A 19,550-nucleotide genomic window follows, 5' to 3' on the forward strand; every position below is an offset into this window, starting at 1 on the left:
CATGCCAAAAGAAATAGATGTCGTGAAAGCAAGAACAGGCAGAAATAATGAAAAAATCTCTCTCATTCACCTCGTAGCTGTTGCTCCCAAGCTATTTAGTGGAACATTGTGTACCAAGGGTTTTCAGTCCCACACTAATTTCAGTTCAGAAATTTCCCTGCATAGGAGGTCTGGGCAGAGAAGGGAAACAATGATCTCCATAACATTTTCCTCTGATCTGCAAGCTTGGAGACACTTATCCAATCTGAAACAAAAGAGGTATTGAGGCCTGCATGGATTTGGGGGTGTCTGTGGCAGCTCCACTGTGGCACTCAAGTGTTCATTTCTTTCTCTTCTTTGGGGATGATGCAGAGGGGAATAACTGAAAACAGTAGAGAAACAAATATATAAAGTAAAAAAAAGACAAATCAGGCACCAGTTTCATTCAACCGACAGGAACAACTAAAAACCTGCATTTGGACAATTTTCTCTCTCTAGGTTTGCCTACACTGCTTTGGGAAGGGGCCACTGCAGTTTGGTTAGATACATTCCCTGTTTTAGTTCACTTCAGGTCCCGACGAAGAAGACCTAGTCTGACTCTGGAGTGAGCTAGCTGCCCAGGCAGGTATCTGGAGTCCTTTCACTGCTTCTTCCCTGCTATTGCTGAGTAGCAAGTTAGCTAGATTAGCACTGGGTTGGATGTATTTATTCACGCTGCAATTTCAGCTCTGAGCGACATGCTAATACACCCAGCCTGGTTTTCAGATAAAATGACAGTAGTGCCCACAAATAATTAGACCAATTCTTGCGTACTATATTTTATTTATGCCGTTGGAATAAAATGTAAATATATCCTCAGGATTAGGTATTTTTAACAAAGAATCAGGTTAAGAAAAGGCCTTATGGTCCCAGGGTCCTTTTCACAGTAGGCTCCAAAAAATGTACCTCATTATAAAATACACCTTCCCAAGGAATCACAAGACATGAGAAATCAAAGGAGAATTCCTAAAAGCAAAAGCTCTCCAGCAGAAAATCAATTTCAGCTACTTTCACCTTGCCCCAGGGAAAGCAGCAGAGACACTAAGTGGGGTGTGGGAAATGTCTCATACATCTTCCTGGAACTGTGCAAGGCAGACCTCCAGACGGGAGCTTTTCTTTCCAAGACAGCTCTGCTCTAATTAGGGACTTTTGCAAAATTGGTATGTTGCGGTTCCAAACAGTATCTGGATGATTCCCATATCAAATTTCTTTGGTTTAAAAAAAAAATTTTGTCCTTGTCCTTGTTCTAATTGACAGCCTTACAAATGCAGGTGGACTGAGGGATGAAGGTCAAATTGAGCTTAATGTGCTTAATAGGGCAAAGAACAAAAATGAGCAGAAAGTTACACACAAAAAAATGTCCTTTGGTGGTTGTTTTTTTCCTGGCCATCATGTTGCCTTTTCAAGGGTCTTCGTGCATTTTTGGGTGTACCTTCAGAATGAAAAGAAAGCAATTGCCTTTAAATAAAACCGTTATATGAGGGGCTTTTCTGTAGCAATCTACTGACATACCAGACAGAATCTAGCTTATGGACTCAACAATCTATGTTGGGTGGACATAAAATTCATTTTCTATATAGGAAATAACATCTTTTTCCTTAGCCAACCTTTTCCAGAGGCAGTCTGCCAGTTTAAACCTCTGGCTGGTTCCTATAATTCTCAGCATTCAGACCATTCTGGGTAATGTGGTATCATTAAGGCTGGACAACATGTTCTAAAAAAACCACGTTCCCCCTCGGAAATGAAGTCTGACTGACATTTCTCACTGAAGGTTGTGATTAATATAATCTGTGCTTTCCAGTGAGAAGGCAAACCAATTTTTCTTTTTCGGGTCAGTATAAATCTCTGTGTCTTAAAGTTATTCCCCTGCTTCTCATCTCTCATTTCTTTACTATCCTTTCCTTCAGACTGACTGTGTCTTCTACATTGACCTATGCTCCTATGGTACAACCTGGGACAGCTGTGGCAGCTCAGCCCCAAAGAGCAAAGGAGTCCAGAACTCCTCCCTTAGAGATACAGCTTGTGGGATGGCAGCCAGCTTGACAAATACAGAATTTAAAAAAAAAAAAAAAGCAAATATGGAACATTTCAATATTTCTTAGTAGTTGTTTTTTTGTTGGTTTGTTTTTGGTTTTTTTTAGAATATTCTGTGAAAGGTTTCAAATCCTCAAATTTTCATTCCCATGTGGGAGGAAAGCAACCAAATATGTGAATTTTGCATGAGATGGGCATTTTTGCCTCTGGTCTGCTCTAAAACCCAATTTTAGATTATCACAGGGTAGAAAAACACTTTGGGCTTCACACTTATGTTGGTCAATGCTTTATCTAGGTGGGCTCAGACTCTGCAGCTGTTTCTCAGCACAGCCCAGTTGAAGTCACTGCAACGCACAGCACTGCAGTAGTTTATATCAGTCAGAGCTGCTTCCCTAAACTCTAATGAATATTCCAGCAACAATGGAAATGCAGTTGTCTTTATCGTGAATGAACACATCAACAGAGCATGTGCCATCCTTTAAAAGCTCAGCTTATAGTTGACTGGGATTTAAAATGGGATCACCTGTTATGTTACACTGCTCGGCCTCCTGCATGATGACCTGACCACCCACTAGTCTTGCACAGAGCATCCAATAGTGAGACTTGTAATGATTTCAGGTCAACTGACGTGTCTGAGGTGTAAGTGGCTTATACCACTGTATAGCAAAAGAAAAAAGTGTCACTTAATGCCTGTGGCCACTCACAAACATTACCAGAGTATGGTTTAAGATGACTGCTGGGGCAATCCATGGCCAGTGCTAAAGAGCATAGAGAGTCCTGCCAATCTGCCCTGGGTGGTGGGACGCCTACACAGTGCTAAATCTGGGGAAAAAATTGACCTTGAAGCAGCACAGAAGCTATACCGAGCAGGTGTATAAGGGGATTTTCCATATCATCTCACAAATCCACCCCGTATCCTCACCAGCTGTGCTCAATCTCTGATGCTCTGGAGGAAGGTGAGAGAAAGCCCCAGGACAGCCTGTGCTAATTGTGGGGGGAATGAACTTGCCTGAGTCCCAAAGCCAAAGCCCTGAAGGAAGAGACCTGATTATGCTCTGTCTGTACATGCTGAGCTGTAGCAGTTCGGAGCACATGCAGGATGAGGATGGCTTCATCAGAATCTCCCTCCACAGGGGAGAGACAGGCACCTCCCCTCTTGCTGGAAGCATATTTGCCCACAGGAGCAGCGGTCGTCCCACTATTTATGCAATGCGAAAAAATCCTAGGCTCTTTCCTGACTGACTGACATTTGTTAGATGAGAGCGTAGGTGCAAAATACCCATCACAATATACAATAACCTTTAAAGACACGCCAGCAACCTCCTCTTTTATTAAGCGTGCCACGCTGGCTGAGCGGAGTAGGACGCTATTGCAAACACCTCCCCGGCGGGACGCTACCTGCATGCTAATGCCGAGGGTGTTTGTGCACAGCCTGGCAGCGAGCGCTGGGCTCCGGCAGTTTCCATGGTGCCGTCATGGTGCGCTCTCCCTACACCCTCACTTATCAGCATTTCCCACCCATCCTCCTTCCCATAATATGCTGCTTGCTCACCCCGAAAGGTCAGCCATTGTAATGATGATTTTAGCAGGGGGGAGGCAGGGAGGCCGAAGGGTGAAAAGGTGAGCTGTGTGCAGCAATGTGCGTGGGAACCAGGGGCTTGTCTTACTCTGTACAATGAGAAATTAGAAAGCTTCCCCTCAAGAGAGCGGTGCTCATCAACCCCCTCTCACCTCCCATCCCAGCCAAGTCAGATGCCCTGATGGAGTTAAAAAAGGTTCAGGCAAAGTGGCTGGAGAGCCTACTTTAAATCATCAGCAATTGATGCATTAGTGCGTGGAGGGGAGAAGGGACTGCGTCTGCTAACAGAGGAAACAGATGCAAACGTTTCCAGGCACCTTTCTTTTTCCATCTCCCTCCTGCCCCCTCCCCGCAAGCCCAGTGCTCGTTTGCAGATGGAAAACGGCAGACTTCTTCCTCTGACTTTCATCCTATTGACTGCCGGACTAAAGCACTGCATCTATTAACTGCCCTCCTTTCCTTTCTTTCTGTAGGACAGCTTTCCTGCCCGTTTTGGAGGAGTCCATTTTGTCAACCAGCCCTGGTACATCCATGCCCTGTACACGCTAATCAAACCGTTCCTCAAAGACAAGACAAGGAAAAGGGTAATTAGATGGGGCTGGGGGGGATAGGAAGCTGCAGAGCTGGAGTCGCTGAGCTGCCTGCTTTCTTTTCTTCCTTCTTTTGCTCTCTGCATTTTTCATACGGCCTCAGAGAATTGCTGCTGTTATTAAAACTTAGAGTTTGCAATGGTCTGGATTGAATCAATAACTCAGCCAGGGACCAGAAAGCTGTTATCGCTAACAAAGTGTAGATACATTTTAATGGGACATGCTCAGGCATAGAGAGAATTGGCAATGTATGTGGAGGGATTATCAGGCCTGGCTGAGGTCACCTGCAGTGAGGGAAACTTCAGCTCAACTCTTTTTGTGGGAGTAAAATTTCCTATTTCATTCCTTCAGCAAGTTGACTGTTTTCACATGGTGGTAACTCACTTGTTTCCACAAAAAATGCCCATGCCTGAAGGCTGTTTGCTCACACGGCAGAAGAGGTAGGTCTTCCCCACTGAAACCCATGTGAACTGTGGTCCTGCAGTCATCTTAGTCATTTGTTGGCTGCAGTCTATCAAACAACCACTGGATCATCCCTCAGGAGGCCCCAGAGCCCACCCTGCGATGTGTCTGACCAGGCAAGACAAGGGTAGTACCAGCCTGAAAGCAAAGAGGGATTAGAGAGACAAATGTTGCTGAAGCAGCGCGAAGTGGTGACCCAGTGTGGTACACCCCCGGGAAATGTCAGTCCTGGGGCACAGGGCTGGGTTGCCCTCTTGGACGCTGAGGACCTGCTCTTCTCATCTTCTTTCAGTAAGCTCCACTTTCTCCCTTTTCTTCTCACTGCTCTTTGTACAAGCCTCTATCCTCTTACAGTAGCAACAATCAGTCATTATTCCTGACTTCCACTTTCCCTGATCTGGTACTTAAGAAAGTGGAAGTGTTATGTGCTGAAAGCAAGAAAATTGGGGTTTTCAGAAGTGTTTATAGTGCCAGCCAAATTCATCAGCTGCACTCCCCAAAGCTAATTCCCCCCTCCTCCTGCCTGCCTGAGCCAGCTCCGAGCACTTCAGAAATTCCCACCTGACACTGCAGCATCAACTAATGATGCTCCACACCTGATTAGTGCTGTTATTATTGTACTTAATGAAGTAAGGAATCGATGATGACCTCGAACTTTTTTCTTCTTTGTTAAAGATCTTTCTTCATGGTAACAACCTGAACAGCCTTCACCAGCTAATACACCCTGAATGCCTGCCCTCTGAATTTGGGGGGACTCTTCCTCCGTACGACATGGGGACGTGGGCTCGAACGTTACTCGGTCCCGACTACAGCGATGAGAACGAGTACACCCACACCTCCTACAACGCCATGCATGTGAAGCATGCGTCCTCCAACTTGGAGCGGGAGGCCTCACCCAAACCCATGAAAAGGTCAGTACTGCCTTTGAAATCATCTCTTATTTGGCCCTCTGAACAGGTTTGACATAAATCTAGCAGGAAGGGCTCATCTGGCTTGGAGAGAGGCTGTAATTTGGCAAATGTTGACGGTAAGAAGCACTTCACCCTGGACTGTGTTCATGGCATGGTGGCAGAAAGGAAGCCTCTCTGCGGAACCGTAATTACTTGTCTGATTACTGTGCACAAAAACGAGGGGAAATTAATGAGCCCCTGCACAGAGCATTACAAAAAGTGTATCAGAGTGAGATGCTCTTCTTTACAGCGTAGTGCGGCCAGCAGCACCACTTCAGTGCCGGTCCCTATTATTTGCTGCTGCTTTGCTGCTGCTGACCCCCGTTGTTAACGACAAGGGTTTTAACCTCCCTGGAAATGCGGCTTTTGTACGATGAACACCACTGCCCTCTAAAGGGAAAATGGGTTAGTCTCCTCCCGCTCCTTCTGCTCCCGCTTTCTCCCCCCAGCCCTGCTAAGGCAGCAGAGCTGCTCTTTTAAGATCTCTGATTTTAGATCTAGTGGTTGCTCATTCAACTCTGCACGCTTAAGATTGCACCTCTCGAGAGTATCACCCTCAGTAATTTGCACTGGTTGCGGGGATGGGGGCTGGAGGGTTGGATACCTGGCACTGGTTTGTGGGTGGTGCGGCGGAGCCCACACCAGCTGCAGGGAGCGATGGCCGGGTTGGCTCCCCTGCAGGAGTGTAACACCGGCACTCGCCGCCTCACCCTCCGCACCCCGCTCCGCAAAACTGCTTTCCATGCGGATCGCAGTGATGCTTTCACTCGCTGCTGCCACTTGATGAGTGCGGTGCTCACAGACACGGCATCACTCAGTGTGACAGGGAGCGGCCATCATTTTGTCACAGCAAAATCAAAGCTGACAACACAGACAAGCCATAATGTCATGCAATTAATTTTAAGTCTTTCATCTTCAGAGGAAAAAGAAATGCATTCTTGATTCACGGCTCCCTCCCAGATCAGAGGGATGCCACGCTGCTGCAGCTGCAAAGTGAGGCCTCGTGCTGAAAACACTCACACTTATAAGTGACGTTAAGTGCTGTGAGTCCCAAACTCACAGGGTCACAAGACCGCAGGGCTATGACCCTTTGCAGGGTTGCAGCCACCGCGTCAAGAGGGGTGGCCGTCTGCGTAGTCAGCAGTTCTCACTACTGAGCGCCAGCCAAGACTGGGAGCCAGGATGAGTTTACAGAGCCAGTCCCAGAAAGCTGATTTTAATTATTTTTTTTTATAATATTAGCAATGGAACACACCAAATTATTTTAGAAAGATGCTAACTAAATATTCCATTATTATTAAAACATATTCCAAGAGGGTACAATTTATGTAGCTTTACAGAAAGAAATCTGCAGTTTTTAAACCTCCAAAGTGTTAAGAGCTGTTCACAGGTAAATGTTTGCTGAGGATCAGATCCTCTGCTGCAAAGAAGGGAGGGTCTTATCGTGCCCTCAGGGGAGAACCTCAGCTTGAAAATGAGTTCCGTGCCAGAAAACCCTGCCTCGAGGCAAAGCCTTCTTTTATAATCTGTTCACTAATACAAAAGTGCATTAATACAAATATGGTGAGTGGATGAATCTAATTTGTCATGTTGCCTCTGGGCAGTCTAGATCCAACTTTTAGCCTAATTTTGTTACTCGGCAGTTAAGTGAACCATCTGATCTTGTACTCCATGGTCATTACTAAGTGTTAGAGGTGAAAAGTTCACTGCTTCAACAGATTTTCTCCTATGAGTGCTTGCTTTGATTCTTCTTCCCCTGAAATGAGGTTTCGGCCTAACTTGAGGTAAAAGCCTATGCTTAGGAAGCATAATTGTGTGCTTTATTAGATTTATTAGACCAGATTTATATCTGAGGCCTATTAAAAGGTCTACAGACTTCTACCAGCATTATCTGTCTTCATATATTCCCCCTCCTTGCCTCTTTAGGTTCATTCATCTCTAACACAACGAAAGTCTCAGGCCATGGCTGAGATTCCTGGATACTCCAGGGAGGTTTACACTAGGCATAGGTGATCTCCTAGCATTAGTCTTCATCTTAAATGCAATTCACTCACAATTGCCCTATCATTGTTTCCCTTAGTAAAGCAATTTTGCAGTTTCATTAAAAATCTCTCCTCTCCTACTCCACTCACAGAGCACAAATCTTTAAACTCTAGAGTAAACATGGCAATTTTGTAAGCGTTTCTATGCTGAAAAGTTGGGTTTAACAAAAAAAAAGGTGGCTGACCTTTTCTTTAGCACTAACGTTCCTCTGAAAGGGGTAAATACATGAAGACTGAGCCTTCTTAGGTTTCTGTAATTTAAGGATGAAAAGCCTTGCTGAACAACTATGGATCTTCTCCTCTGACTTCCCAGATACCACTGCAGGTTCACCTGCCCAGCAATTAGCTGCAGGGGAGGTCAGTGCTTATGAGAGGTGGATTTACCCTGGAGGCTGGGGGGACAGTGGTTGTTCCCCCTGCTCCCCGGAGCACCATCCTGCTGCGTGACAAGTTGCAGGGTTGCAGATTGCCCCTCCTGGCTCTGCGGCCACTTGCTGTAAAGCCATACAAGCACGTCCTCGCTAGAGCTGCCACTGGGCCAGTGCTGTGTTAAGGCTTTCTTAATCTTGGAGCTCAATGCTGCTAGAAGAGCTTGGAGTCTTGCACTGTGCCCACAGAGAAATGTCACTGTGAAATGAAGTACCGCCATCCTACACCTAGAGAGAAGCTCACCCTGGGCACAACCTACTCCAAATATAGTGTCTAGCAATTTTAGTAGCAGAGATGATGAGAAATCAAGATAGGAATCATTATAGATCTGAAAGAAAAATGCCAGGAAATGGAATTAGAGAACAACTGACCAACATACTTTTGTAGCCACTTAATCTATGTTAGAAAAATGAATGCAGAGGGGGAGAAAGAGGGCACTTTCAAGATGTGCTCGAGACCAAACTGAAGTCATCACCTGAAAATTAAAGTAAGTCTCAAAATGCAGACCAGGAGAAAATGCAGCACCAAGCACTAGTGGGAGGGAGTGAAGCTGGAGCAGGTACGTGCCCTTATGTTGGTTTCAGGACTGACAGCAGTGCTTTGGCTTCCATCACCAGGGTGTATAAATTGAAACAAGTTCACCTGAGAATTGTGGGAAGGATAAGGAGAGTGGAGAGCATATTTTCCAGCAAGAAGCTATAGAAGATAGTGGTTTGTTCAGCCTCTCAGAGCAAAGGTTGAAATGGGTATGACTATTCTCTACAAATCCAGGAGGGAATAAAAACTGGGGAGAGAGAACAGGTATTTGAGAAAAAGGACAACTTAGTCATGAGATCAAATGGGTATAAGCTGACCAAAGTATACCTTGTTTGCAAATTAGAGGAGTAGGTTTGCTAGTCATCAGAAGAGTGAGTTACTGAAACAGCTTGTCAATATGACAACCTAACTGATACACGAGTGAAAGGTCTGATATGAGGGGGCTACCAGTGGTCACAGGAGACTAGACTTGTCCTTCACAGTCTCATTAGGTTCCAATTTTTGCTCCGCTTAACAGCAATGGGACCAGAACATTATCTTCTCCCCAACCACAGGCAGGGGTGGTTTTTCCCAGTAACTTGAAATTGCACAGAATTTATTCTCAAAAAAGAGTCTTTCTTTACTTTAGGGAATGGAGGCATCGTAGACAGGGAAAGGATTGAAAATCCCCTTAAAAAAACCTGCCACTGACTCTAGTTAGCAACATGATCTTGAAAATCTTGAGATTTGACAAGTTTCTATAACATGGAAAATCTTTAATCAAAACCATTGCAATTGTCATTTTTCCACCAGCAGCCACACGAAGCCCCACTGGGGCAAAATCAAAACAGTGGAAATTATACTCCCATCTGCAGTATTATATCACACCCTGGGAAAAAATCTCAGAACCCAAGTACTGTATGAACAGATGGGAAACAAAGCAAAACAGCTGATGGCTCCACATAACGAGTCTTAATGGCCAGGGAAGGGGAAAAAAAAAAGCAACAATAACAAAAATCCATTCAGAATATATCTGTTTATTAAGCTTCAGCTCAGTGAAGTTTGAAATGGGCAAGGTAATAAACATGCAAACCAGCATTAATACAGTAATAGCAAAGTCAGTTCAATCGGAGAGCTCGGCCGCATCCATTTGATAATCCTGGGAGCAGCAATGCTAACAGACACTTCCCCTGTCTTGGGCCACCTCTTCTGAATGGTCTGCATCCACACAGGGAGCCTGTCACTTACGAGCTATGGGATTTGAGAGCAATGTGAACAGTGTGAAAATTCAGAGCACAGGAAAGAACATCACCTCCTTTTCAGCTGTGGTAAAACCTTCTGTGAGCCCTGATGGTCAGAAAGGAGCCTTGGGTTGCTTTAGTCAACAGGGAGCTAACACAAAAGCAAAGCATTTGCCTGAGGCACTCATGCTGGCTTTTGCTGATGAGCTGTTGTTTTTGGGAACAGCTGGAGGTTTTATCCGGGTGTGCAGCGTAATGAATAGTTATGGTGGATGGTTAAGCCTAGCAGTTAAAGAGTCAGAGACTGCTCTCAACATATCACTGTGTCTTTCGGCCAGCCACAGTGGGAGAAGCATGCCTGTAGCTATTTGGGTACCTAACAACAGTGAGCAAGCATCGCCAGCTGGAGGGAAGGATTCAGTGACTGGGGATGATGTGAAGGAGCTCGGTTCTTTGAAGAGTTTCCCTTTCCCCAGCGTCACCCTGCTCTTACATGGGGGTCCAGCAGCAGCAAGTAACCTGCAGTAGCACGTTGCCTCCCTGTGACTTGCTTTTCTTTACGAGATCTGTTTTTCTGCAGCCTCATCTGGGTCACTTCTTGATGTCTGAACTCGATCTTCAGTCCAAGTGACAAAGGCTGTTCTCTGCCTTCGCTTGTTCCAAGCAGAGTCTGGGAGCTGAATGTTCCTTCTCTGCCCTCCCAGGCATCAAAAGAGCCCTTGCTTTTAACCTGCTGCTAGTGCAAACAGGTCTAAAACCAATTTAAAATTGCCCTGCAGAGAAAGGAAATTTTACCTGACAGCTACATATATATTCTGGCCAAACAACCTGTGCTGTTTAATCAAATTTATTCAGTCAAAGTTTAATTAAGGATAACTTTAATCAAATTTGGTGTTAAAAATTATTCTTAGGATAACAGGGATTGCAAGAACACTACCATCACCAAGTCAAGCTCATTAGAGACTCAGGAAATTCAGAGTTCGGATAAAACTTTAAAGTAAAACTTTTAAATTAGAGCCAAACATGCTAATTGTGAAAATGTATGATTCATGCATCAAGACAGCATTAACTTTTCCTGCTGTGAAGTAGAAACTTGAGCACCTAAAGATGCAATGACCTGCCTAGTGGTTCATCAAAAGCTCCCATATTAGGCATTTTGAAAATGCAGCAAAAAAACCTGTTGGAATGTGTTGCCCCACGTTTTTGAGTCAGAGCATGTGGATTTTTATGTCCTAGATTAGAGGGAAAGGATTTTAAAGTACAGATTAGGGTTTGCCATTATTGCCTCCTGATGTGCGTGTTTTCAGAAGGACTGATCTTCAGATGAATTTGTTGCTGAGACTAATTGTTGGTTCTCAGAAATGGGATCCTGCTCCCAGAAAGAAGGGTGTCACAACTGGTATACACTAATGCTGACTGGAACAGTTTTTAGATCCAAAAGGGGCCATTCCTGGGGGTGACATATGTAAGGCTTTTATTTATTCAGTCTGGTTCCTCTGTATGCCCAGCTGGGTTGTGCAAGGCAGACCTTTCTAGTTGTTATCCTTGGTGTGACCTTAATGTTCCTTCACCATATGTTTCTGCTTTTATGGGTCATGTTTTATGCCGGTTCACAGTCAGCACCAATTTACTGCAGAAGTAGTAAAATACCAGCAAATAAAAATCAGTACGAAAATGTGTGAAAACTTCTCACTGCCCATGGATGGCACCTGGGTTGCTCTGCTTGTACCCGGGGTGCATTTCCACATGTGTTGGGGGAAAAGGAAAACAGTCCTTGTAAGCTTTCAGTTAAAATAACTCTATAAAATGTAAGACCTGTGGTGCAAGGCTTATGTTCACTATTTTATTATGAATTATTTCAAACAATGGAGAATTTCTGAATGCTTCTGCAGAAATGCTTCCTCCATACACGGGTTACGAACAAGACGCCTCTTGACAGTAAAGCAGGTGTCCCAGAGAGATGCATCACATAATGTATGCATTACCTAGTAACATAGATTATTAGCTGTTGAACAGTTTTACAGCTTTTAACCGGAATTCTGCTAATACATCAGAGAGAAATGGAAAGGAACCGGTGGATCTGGCACATTAGCAGGTCCCAGGGAGGCTGCAGGGGAGACCGTGCAGAATATCCTCAGGAGCTAGGAAGGAGAGAAGCCAAGGAGGAGATCAGAGTCACAAAGCCACGGCTGAACCAAGGACAGGAGGGAGGGGTAGCTTGGTGCTGGGAGTCCCCTGGGACAAGGCAGGAAATCAGTTGCTCTCTGAGGGCATCGACAGCATGGGTTTCATCTGTTTACAGCACTCAATTACCAGTGACCAGTGCACGGGTGCACAAACACAGGCGGGAGGTGGGAATGGCAGAACCAGTGCTGTTCAGACTGCCTACAATATTGCATTGTAAATTATGTCTTCAGCTAGCTATAAATTTGCCAAAAATTTAGTAGTTTAGATTAGAGACATGACACTTAATAAAACAAATGGTTTTATACTGCTTATGTCTTTTGCTGCCCTGTGAAAAGTCCACCTACATCTGGCTGAGTTACAAGCCTTTGAAAAGGCAATTCACACACGCTCTGGAGAAACATATTTAATTTTAGCATTTAATGACCCTAAGGATTGCCTCATGCTTTGGCTTGGTCTCCCAGAGTAAATAAACTTGTTCAGCTCGGGTTGATGGTTCAACGCCCACAATGCGCATCTCCTGTCTAGGCCATGGGGTGCAGAGGGCTTTTGTAATTACAACTTTTACTTGTGATCACAACAACTTTCCCTGCACTAGGCCAGGCTGTAGCAAGACATGGAGCCAGGATTTGGAAGACTGACACCCCATGCTCTCGGGGCTGCATCCTCCCCGCTGTTGGTGGGAGAATTGGAGAGATGAGGATTTAGAGGTGAACCCAGCTGGGATAGTGGGAACTTGGGTCACTGGGATGGGAGCCACAAGGCAGACTGAAAGATGAGGCAGGCGTGAAGGACTGGAAGCAGCTGGGCTAGGAAGCACACTTGATGGGCAAGCAAATGGCGATGGTTAGGGCGAGGGCTGATGGGGACCAGGAATCATCCTTTGGTTAAGCCTGTTGGGTGTAGACCTGGAGAAGTGGATCCTGCTCTCCCTCTCTCCCAGAGCCCCTGTGTCGGCCTGGCAAGTCTCTTAAACCAAACTTCACACAGATGGTGAGATTGCACATTGCTTATTTTCAGCCTGCCAAGCTATAGACTCTGGAGTCTAATTTCCAGAAATACTCAGCGCTCACCTGCAACAGAAATCAATGGGACATGTGCTTTGAACACACAAGTTGCCATGTAATGCTGAGCGCTCTGCAAAATCAGACCCTTGGTACTGGGAAATGGGCACACCACATTAGAGGTGTACTTGGACCCTAATCTCACTGCACTTCAGCTCTCCACATGGAAAATGGAAATAAAAACCCCCCTCACAGTTGTGCTATGGCAGTAAATGAATTAGCATTTGAGGCACACAAGTACTGTGTTGATGAACTCCACAGAAAAGCTCAGGAGGGAATTAACAAAGGTTATCTTCAGAGCAGGCTTGGAATAATATGCAGGAAACGTGTCACAGAGCCACACGCTGAACCTCTAGAAGAAAGCAAAATAAATAGCAACTAACTAGCTCGACACTGTCTACCCTGAGCACTGAGGGAGGAAAGAGCCCTCCGAGAAAGAACGGTGTGTACTCCTGGGGCTGGAGTGCAATGCGGGAGTCACAACACATCCACGCACCCAGCCAAGTGACTGCTGCTCCCACAGCCTACATTTTGGCTTTTCCTGCTTGACTTTCCAGCCTAAATAGCACACCTGCAGGGTTGCTTTCACACTGCAGTGCTGTTCTTGATAAGGATGGGAAACTTCTAATGTAGGATGGGTGAGTAGGAAGACTGACACCCTTTGCTCTCGGGGCTCCATCTTCCCTGTTATTGCCACACAGAAGTGAAGATATTATGATTCAGTGGTAAATCAATCTGGTTGAGATATTGGGAACTGGAGTCACTGGAACGGGAGCAAAAAAGGCAGACTGAAAGATGAGGCAGGTGTAAAGGACCAGAGTATCTGAGCAAGGGGACTGGAAGATGTTGGGCTAGAAAGAATGCTTGTTGGGCAAGGAAATTGGGGATGAGCAGGAAAAACATGAATGGTGATGACAAGTGCATATGTGTGTGTGTGAATGTGCATGTAATATTCATAAAGTGAGAGAAGAAAATTTTCCTCATTACTTGGCCTGAATTTCTTTTGTTTGGACATCATATTCTGCAAACTTTTTAGCAGCTTTTGCCAAATCTGCTGTAAATTGGTGTTGACTGCTGCTGCAGTGTTGTCTTTATTTGGCCCCATTACTAGGCTTACATTTTCATAGGTAACATATTGCACCCCAAGGGATTGAAGGTCTTCCAGGAACTCTTGTCTGAAGCAGATGCTCCTATTCTTTCTATGTGAAAAACAAACAAACAAAAAACCCACATGTGGAGGAGTCAGTCTGTAGCAGAGAAAGGAAATGGAGAGGACAAGCTCCTACCCATGCCTTTCCCCCATCCTGGACTTGGGATGTGACCGAGGCAAGATCTTAACACACAAAGTCAGAAGCACTTAGGAGAAGGAGATATCAGGCACATCTACACTGATGAAAAAAAGACCAAGGTGTGTACCCTAATTCCAAGGTTGGTGGCACAGACTGACTCCTGCCTGTATTGCTCAGGGACAGCCTCTGCCAGAAGAGTCTGGCTGCATTCGCCCTGCACAGCACCTGGCTCTTGCTCTCCATGGCCTTAAGGCATAAGACTGTATGTGCTATGCCAAATACTTCAGCATTTCTGTATGTTTTCACAGTTCAGAGTGTCTGCAGTAAGCTGAGGGCTGTGGCATAGCCCACCAGAGAACTGTTTTTACAAGCAAGTGCCAAAGGGTATGCATTGCATCCCCTGGGGGTGTGGTGTGGGCTAAGGGATGGGTCAGGACAGGGTGCACAGCCGGCTGGACCATGGTTAGAGCCAAATGCGGGGCGGTCTCACCCCTACCGCTCTTTGGTGCAGACCCTGCAGTGAGCTGTGCCCAGGGTTTGCAGTGGGGAGAAGCAGCTGGGGCCAGCTGTTGGGAAAGGAGGGGCATGGAGAGAGCTGGCGGGCACAGGGAGGACGAGGGGTCTCATGCTGGGGTTCACTCTGCAGCAGTCGCCTCTTTAGCGGTGTAAATGCACTCACAGAGACTTCTTCCCACATGCAGTTAAGCACAGATGTGGGCTATGGTCACCCCTGGCTTTGACGTGCCAAGGCACTACTCAGAGGCCTCTCCCTAGGATGTGTTAACCATCAGGGAGAAAGATGGTTACCGCTGCCATGGTGGCCACAAAGCCAGCTCCTGTTTGGGAAGCACAGCAGCTTGTCACCGTTGTCCTGTGGGCTAAGCACTGGGCTGGCAATAAGGTTAAGCCAGAGTTTTCGTGCTGCTTTGCCCCCTGACTCACCACGTGGGTGGATCACTTAACCAGCTCAGCCGTGCCCCTAGACACGGATGCTGCTTCATCTCTCTGAAATGCTGTGGTCGGTGTGTCAAAGCTGCCCCTCCGGGCAGGTCTCTGCGGCACACGGCTGTGCTGTCTTAATGCAGAGCTGTGAGCCAATGCAAGTGCACAAGCTGCGGAGTTGCATTAGCAAGAGATTTCAGGAGGGCTTATTAGCCTGGGCAGAGAGCCACACTTCGTGGCTTCTGCGCTGGAGTTGTGCACCGGCTGAGCAGAGCTTGCCTACATCTGCCTGCACCACCTGCGGGAGCACACGTGTCTTTCAAGACGCCTTGCCCATGCATTTCATTTTCAAGTGCTTTCAATAATAAAGGAGTACCTTTTACCACAATTACTTCACACCTTCACATCTGCATTGTTTCTGTAATACCGGGGGAAAAATCCTTCGTTTTCCCACCTGATGAAGCCATACTCTTGAGGTGTGTTGCAGAGCACACTCTGGGGTGCTACACCCTCCTCTGCGCTCTGATGGGGAGGGAGGAGGGCAGAGAAAGAAATGCCCCTCAGACCTTGTCAATACAAAAATTCACGGGTGTGATTTTAAAAAAATGCTTATTATGTTCTGTAAAGGGAATGCATAATTGGGAGATGAACAGCCCTGAGGTGCTGGTGAAATGGGAAGGGAATTAGAGGAAAATGAGCAGATGGGAGGTGAGAGAGAGATGAATAGATACACATGAAGTGATCTGATTGATTGGCTGCAGTGTGTCACTCTGAGAGCTTGAAGCCTCCTGCACTTGGGTGAAAAAAACACGCCACCCTCCTCCTTCCTCCACAAAACCCCCCAAAGGAAGCCCAGCACAAATGTAGTGTATCGTCGCTCCTGTGGGCTGCAGCACATCAGCATTGCTGTGATGAAAAGCATAAAATGAGGGATCAGAGAACTGAAAGATGTCTTTTAAGGCAAGCATGCTATGATACGCTGGCAGTTACTGTTAGCTCAGGGCAGGATTTGGGTATTTTATTTTTTATGGGAAACAAAACTGATACCCAGCAGACATCAATTCCTGTGAGCTGATTCACTTCAGCTGTACTCTGACAAAAGCCTTCTGAAAACAGTGCAGCTAGAAGGCCTGCATCCGGCCTTCTTACATGTTTTTTGACTGAATTTGAGATAGTTGCATTAAAATGACCACACACATAAAGCCATCTGCTCTCTCAGATACTGATGTACATACCTATGCAGTGCTGTCATCTGAAATATATGGCTGACCTGCTGGAGAAACAGCTGGGTAGTGTTGATTTTCCAGAATTCCAAATATTCTTGCTGAACACTAAAACAGCCATGGGGATTTGATTGACACTTTAAATGGAGCATACTCAAATGGTACTTAGGCTTCAGAAGTGAGACTGAGAATTAATTTCTCTTTCCATTTTCATTTTGCTCTCCTAAGCAAAGTTACCTAGCCTTGGAAGCTATGCTAGGAAAGTCTATGGGCATTGACTTGTCTGTTAATTACTTCAGACTTAGCTCCCAGCCTATGGTGATCACATTGTACTTTACAGGAGCTAAGTCTCCCACATGTATCATGTTAAAGCAAGACAGGTACAGAGTCTGCCAGCTCAGGGCCTTACACAGTGACCCTATCTGTGTGATACAAACAATTGCCTACCTGTGTTAGTATTTAACTCGACCAGATCCTCCACACCCAAGCATCTTCCAAACTGGTTACTGGGAATTTTTAGCTGAGAAAGGAGGAAACCCAGAAGGCTTTGAATTCAAATAAACTCATTTATAATTCCAAAGTTGCAGCACACACAGAACATACCACATTTCAGGTGAGTATTAAAGCTAATATAGTGTGAGGCAGTTGTTGGTATGTTATGTAGGAAATGTTGCCTCGCAAATCATGGAACCTGTTCCCCCTGGTGTTAACAGATGAGAACTCATCGGAACAGGGACCTGAACATAGGTAACCTACGAATCATATGCTGTGACCATATGTTTAGAACGGGTCAGATGAATTGCACCCTGAGAATGTCTATTTCTGCCATTTATAGCACAGAGTGGCCATAGATGTCTGATGGTGAGATGAATCACAACACAAGTGACTAAAATGTAGTGATATGAGGAGAAGGCCAATACAATTACTATTTCCTGCTTAGATGATTAGTTCACACCTGGCCCAGGTCAAAATGACTTGGACATTACAAACTAGTTGCATTCATCCTGCAGAAACAGCAGCACAGGTGAGGCTCTGCTGCCTAAGTTTAGGCATCTTGTATGATTTTAGGCACTTTGATGTCCTCTTGGCCTCCATCCGTTACTCCAGAAAGACATGGGTCCTCTATAAGTCTTCTATAAATCCTGGGTCACAACAGTTAGCCATGGAAGGTTGTCTTGGATACTTTAAGGTGCCTAAATGGCAGTAGGTATCTACATTTAAGAGCTGAACGTCACCCACGTTGTCGAAGTTGACATCCCAAAGGCATAATGAGCTTTGAAAGGAAATCATTGTCCTGTCAGGATAGAGAAACATGAATTGGGATGGTTCAGAGAAGCTGGTATTTCTGTGGGCACAGAATCACAAAAAAGTTGAGGACCTCTGGAGATCTTCTACCCAAGCCCCTGCTTAGAGCAGGGTCAGCTAGAGCAGGTTGCCTAGGACTATGTCCAGATGGAGTTTGAATATCTCTAAGCATGAAGACTCCACAATCTCTCTGGGCAACTTGTTCCAGTATTTGTGCACTCCCTCAGTAAAAACATTTCTTCTTATGTTAAAACAGAATTTCCTGTATTTCAATTTGTGCACGTTGCCTCTTCTCCTGTCACTGGGTATTGCTGAGAAGAGTCTGGCTTCATGTTTTCTGCTCCACCCCATTAGGTATTTGTACACATTGATATGGAAAGGCAGCAAAATAAACATGCTTTTGTCTGGTGCCATGAACTTCTGCTTGCCATAGGGTACTGACAGAACAGCATCCACAGCATTTACAGGGCCAAAGCTTAGACTGAGCTTGCCAAAGAAGGCAAGTTCTGTACTGCTCATTTACCATTTTACATCAAAATGGCTTAAACTGTTGTGCAAGAAAGTGTTTTGGTGTTTTTAATGCAAAGATGGTTGCAAATTACAAAGACTAGTCGGGGCAAAGGTACTTTGGTGCCTGACTGCAATTTATTTTTCAATAGGAGATTAAGGTGGAGTTGATACCCAAACACCTTTCAAGAACCATGATCAGATTCTACTTAAAAATGTGAAATGTGATTATAAAGTCCTCTGAAGAAAATGTTAATGCAGGTAGCAGTACTTTTAAAACAGAAACTGGCCTTAGTCCTAGGTTCAATACTAGAGTCAGCATATAACCCCCCCTAAATATTGTGTAAACTTGCACATACCTAGAATATGACTGCTTTCCTTGAACTAAGTGTGTTAGATGCACAAAAGCAAGATGAAAACAACATATAGGGTGCATTCTTTCAAATAGTATTTGTCCTACATTAATTTCTACAGCCGCAAAATGTAGTTACTGGTCAGTTGAAAATGCTTTCTGCAAAAGTGGCCTATTGTAAATCATCTTTTCTCTGTCTTTAAATAAAGTATAGCAATAGAATACATATTCCAGGATGTTCTAGGCCAGTAAAATGTATCTCCCATGCTGAGTTACTATATTAGATTGTGAGCTGCATTGATATATATTGCCAAAATGCTTTTCTGAGCATTTTTAATATTTACCATAAATGAAGAATACGGAAAAGGTATTTTAGGATCTTGTTGAGAATTGAGTAATTTTCTTTTTTTCCTACTTAAAATTGAAGTTAAAAACAAAACTGGAAACATTTTTCAGCAAACAAACTGATGCATTTGGAAAATGGAAATCCAAACACAACAGCAAGTCTTTCATTGTGGTGTCTTAGAAAATAGTGATGATTGTTCAAATCATTACTGTGCCCTTCAGATAGATGTCTGAGCTGCTTATTTTAGGATAGGGGGCTAAGCAGCTTCTAGCAGAAAAGGAAAAGAAATTGTTACTGCAGAGCTTGGCAGATACTAAAACCTCAGTTGTATCCCTCTTCATGTTATTCAGAAGGGCTGGGCATAGCATTTGAATTATTTGACATCTTGAATTTGGAGTTCAGATGGGCTGCAATGCATTTACTCGATGCTCCAGCTATTTTGGATCAGTGTGAAGAGGTACAGAGTTTGGGACTATG

The 19,550-nt window shown here is 45.0% G+C and overlaps 1 protein-coding gene across 3 annotated transcripts in view; it reads left to right on the top strand.

Moving 5' to 3' along the window:
* Window positions 1–19,550, top strand: part of CLVS1 (clavesin 1) — a 107,889-nt gene that overhangs the window by 85,328 nt on the left and 3,011 nt on the right. For 2 of the 3 annotated variants that reach the window (XM_069779417.1, XM_069779416.1), the window contains 2 exons: window positions 4,105–4,215; window positions 5,359–5,594. In XM_069779417.1, coding sequence (XP_069635518.1) covers window positions 4,105–4,215; window positions 5,359–5,594 — 347 coding nt within the window. Of the gene's footprint in view, window positions 1–4,104; window positions 4,216–5,358; window positions 5,595–10,441; window positions 19,534–19,550 lie in introns of those variants that run through there. The other variant, XM_069779418.1, reaches the window with a different exon arrangement.

This window comes from Haliaeetus albicilla, chromosome 3, assembly GCF_947461875.1.
Source record: "Haliaeetus albicilla chromosome 3, bHalAlb1.1, whole genome shotgun sequence".
Taxonomy (NCBI): domain Eukaryota; kingdom Metazoa; phylum Chordata; class Aves; order Accipitriformes; family Accipitridae; genus Haliaeetus; species Haliaeetus albicilla.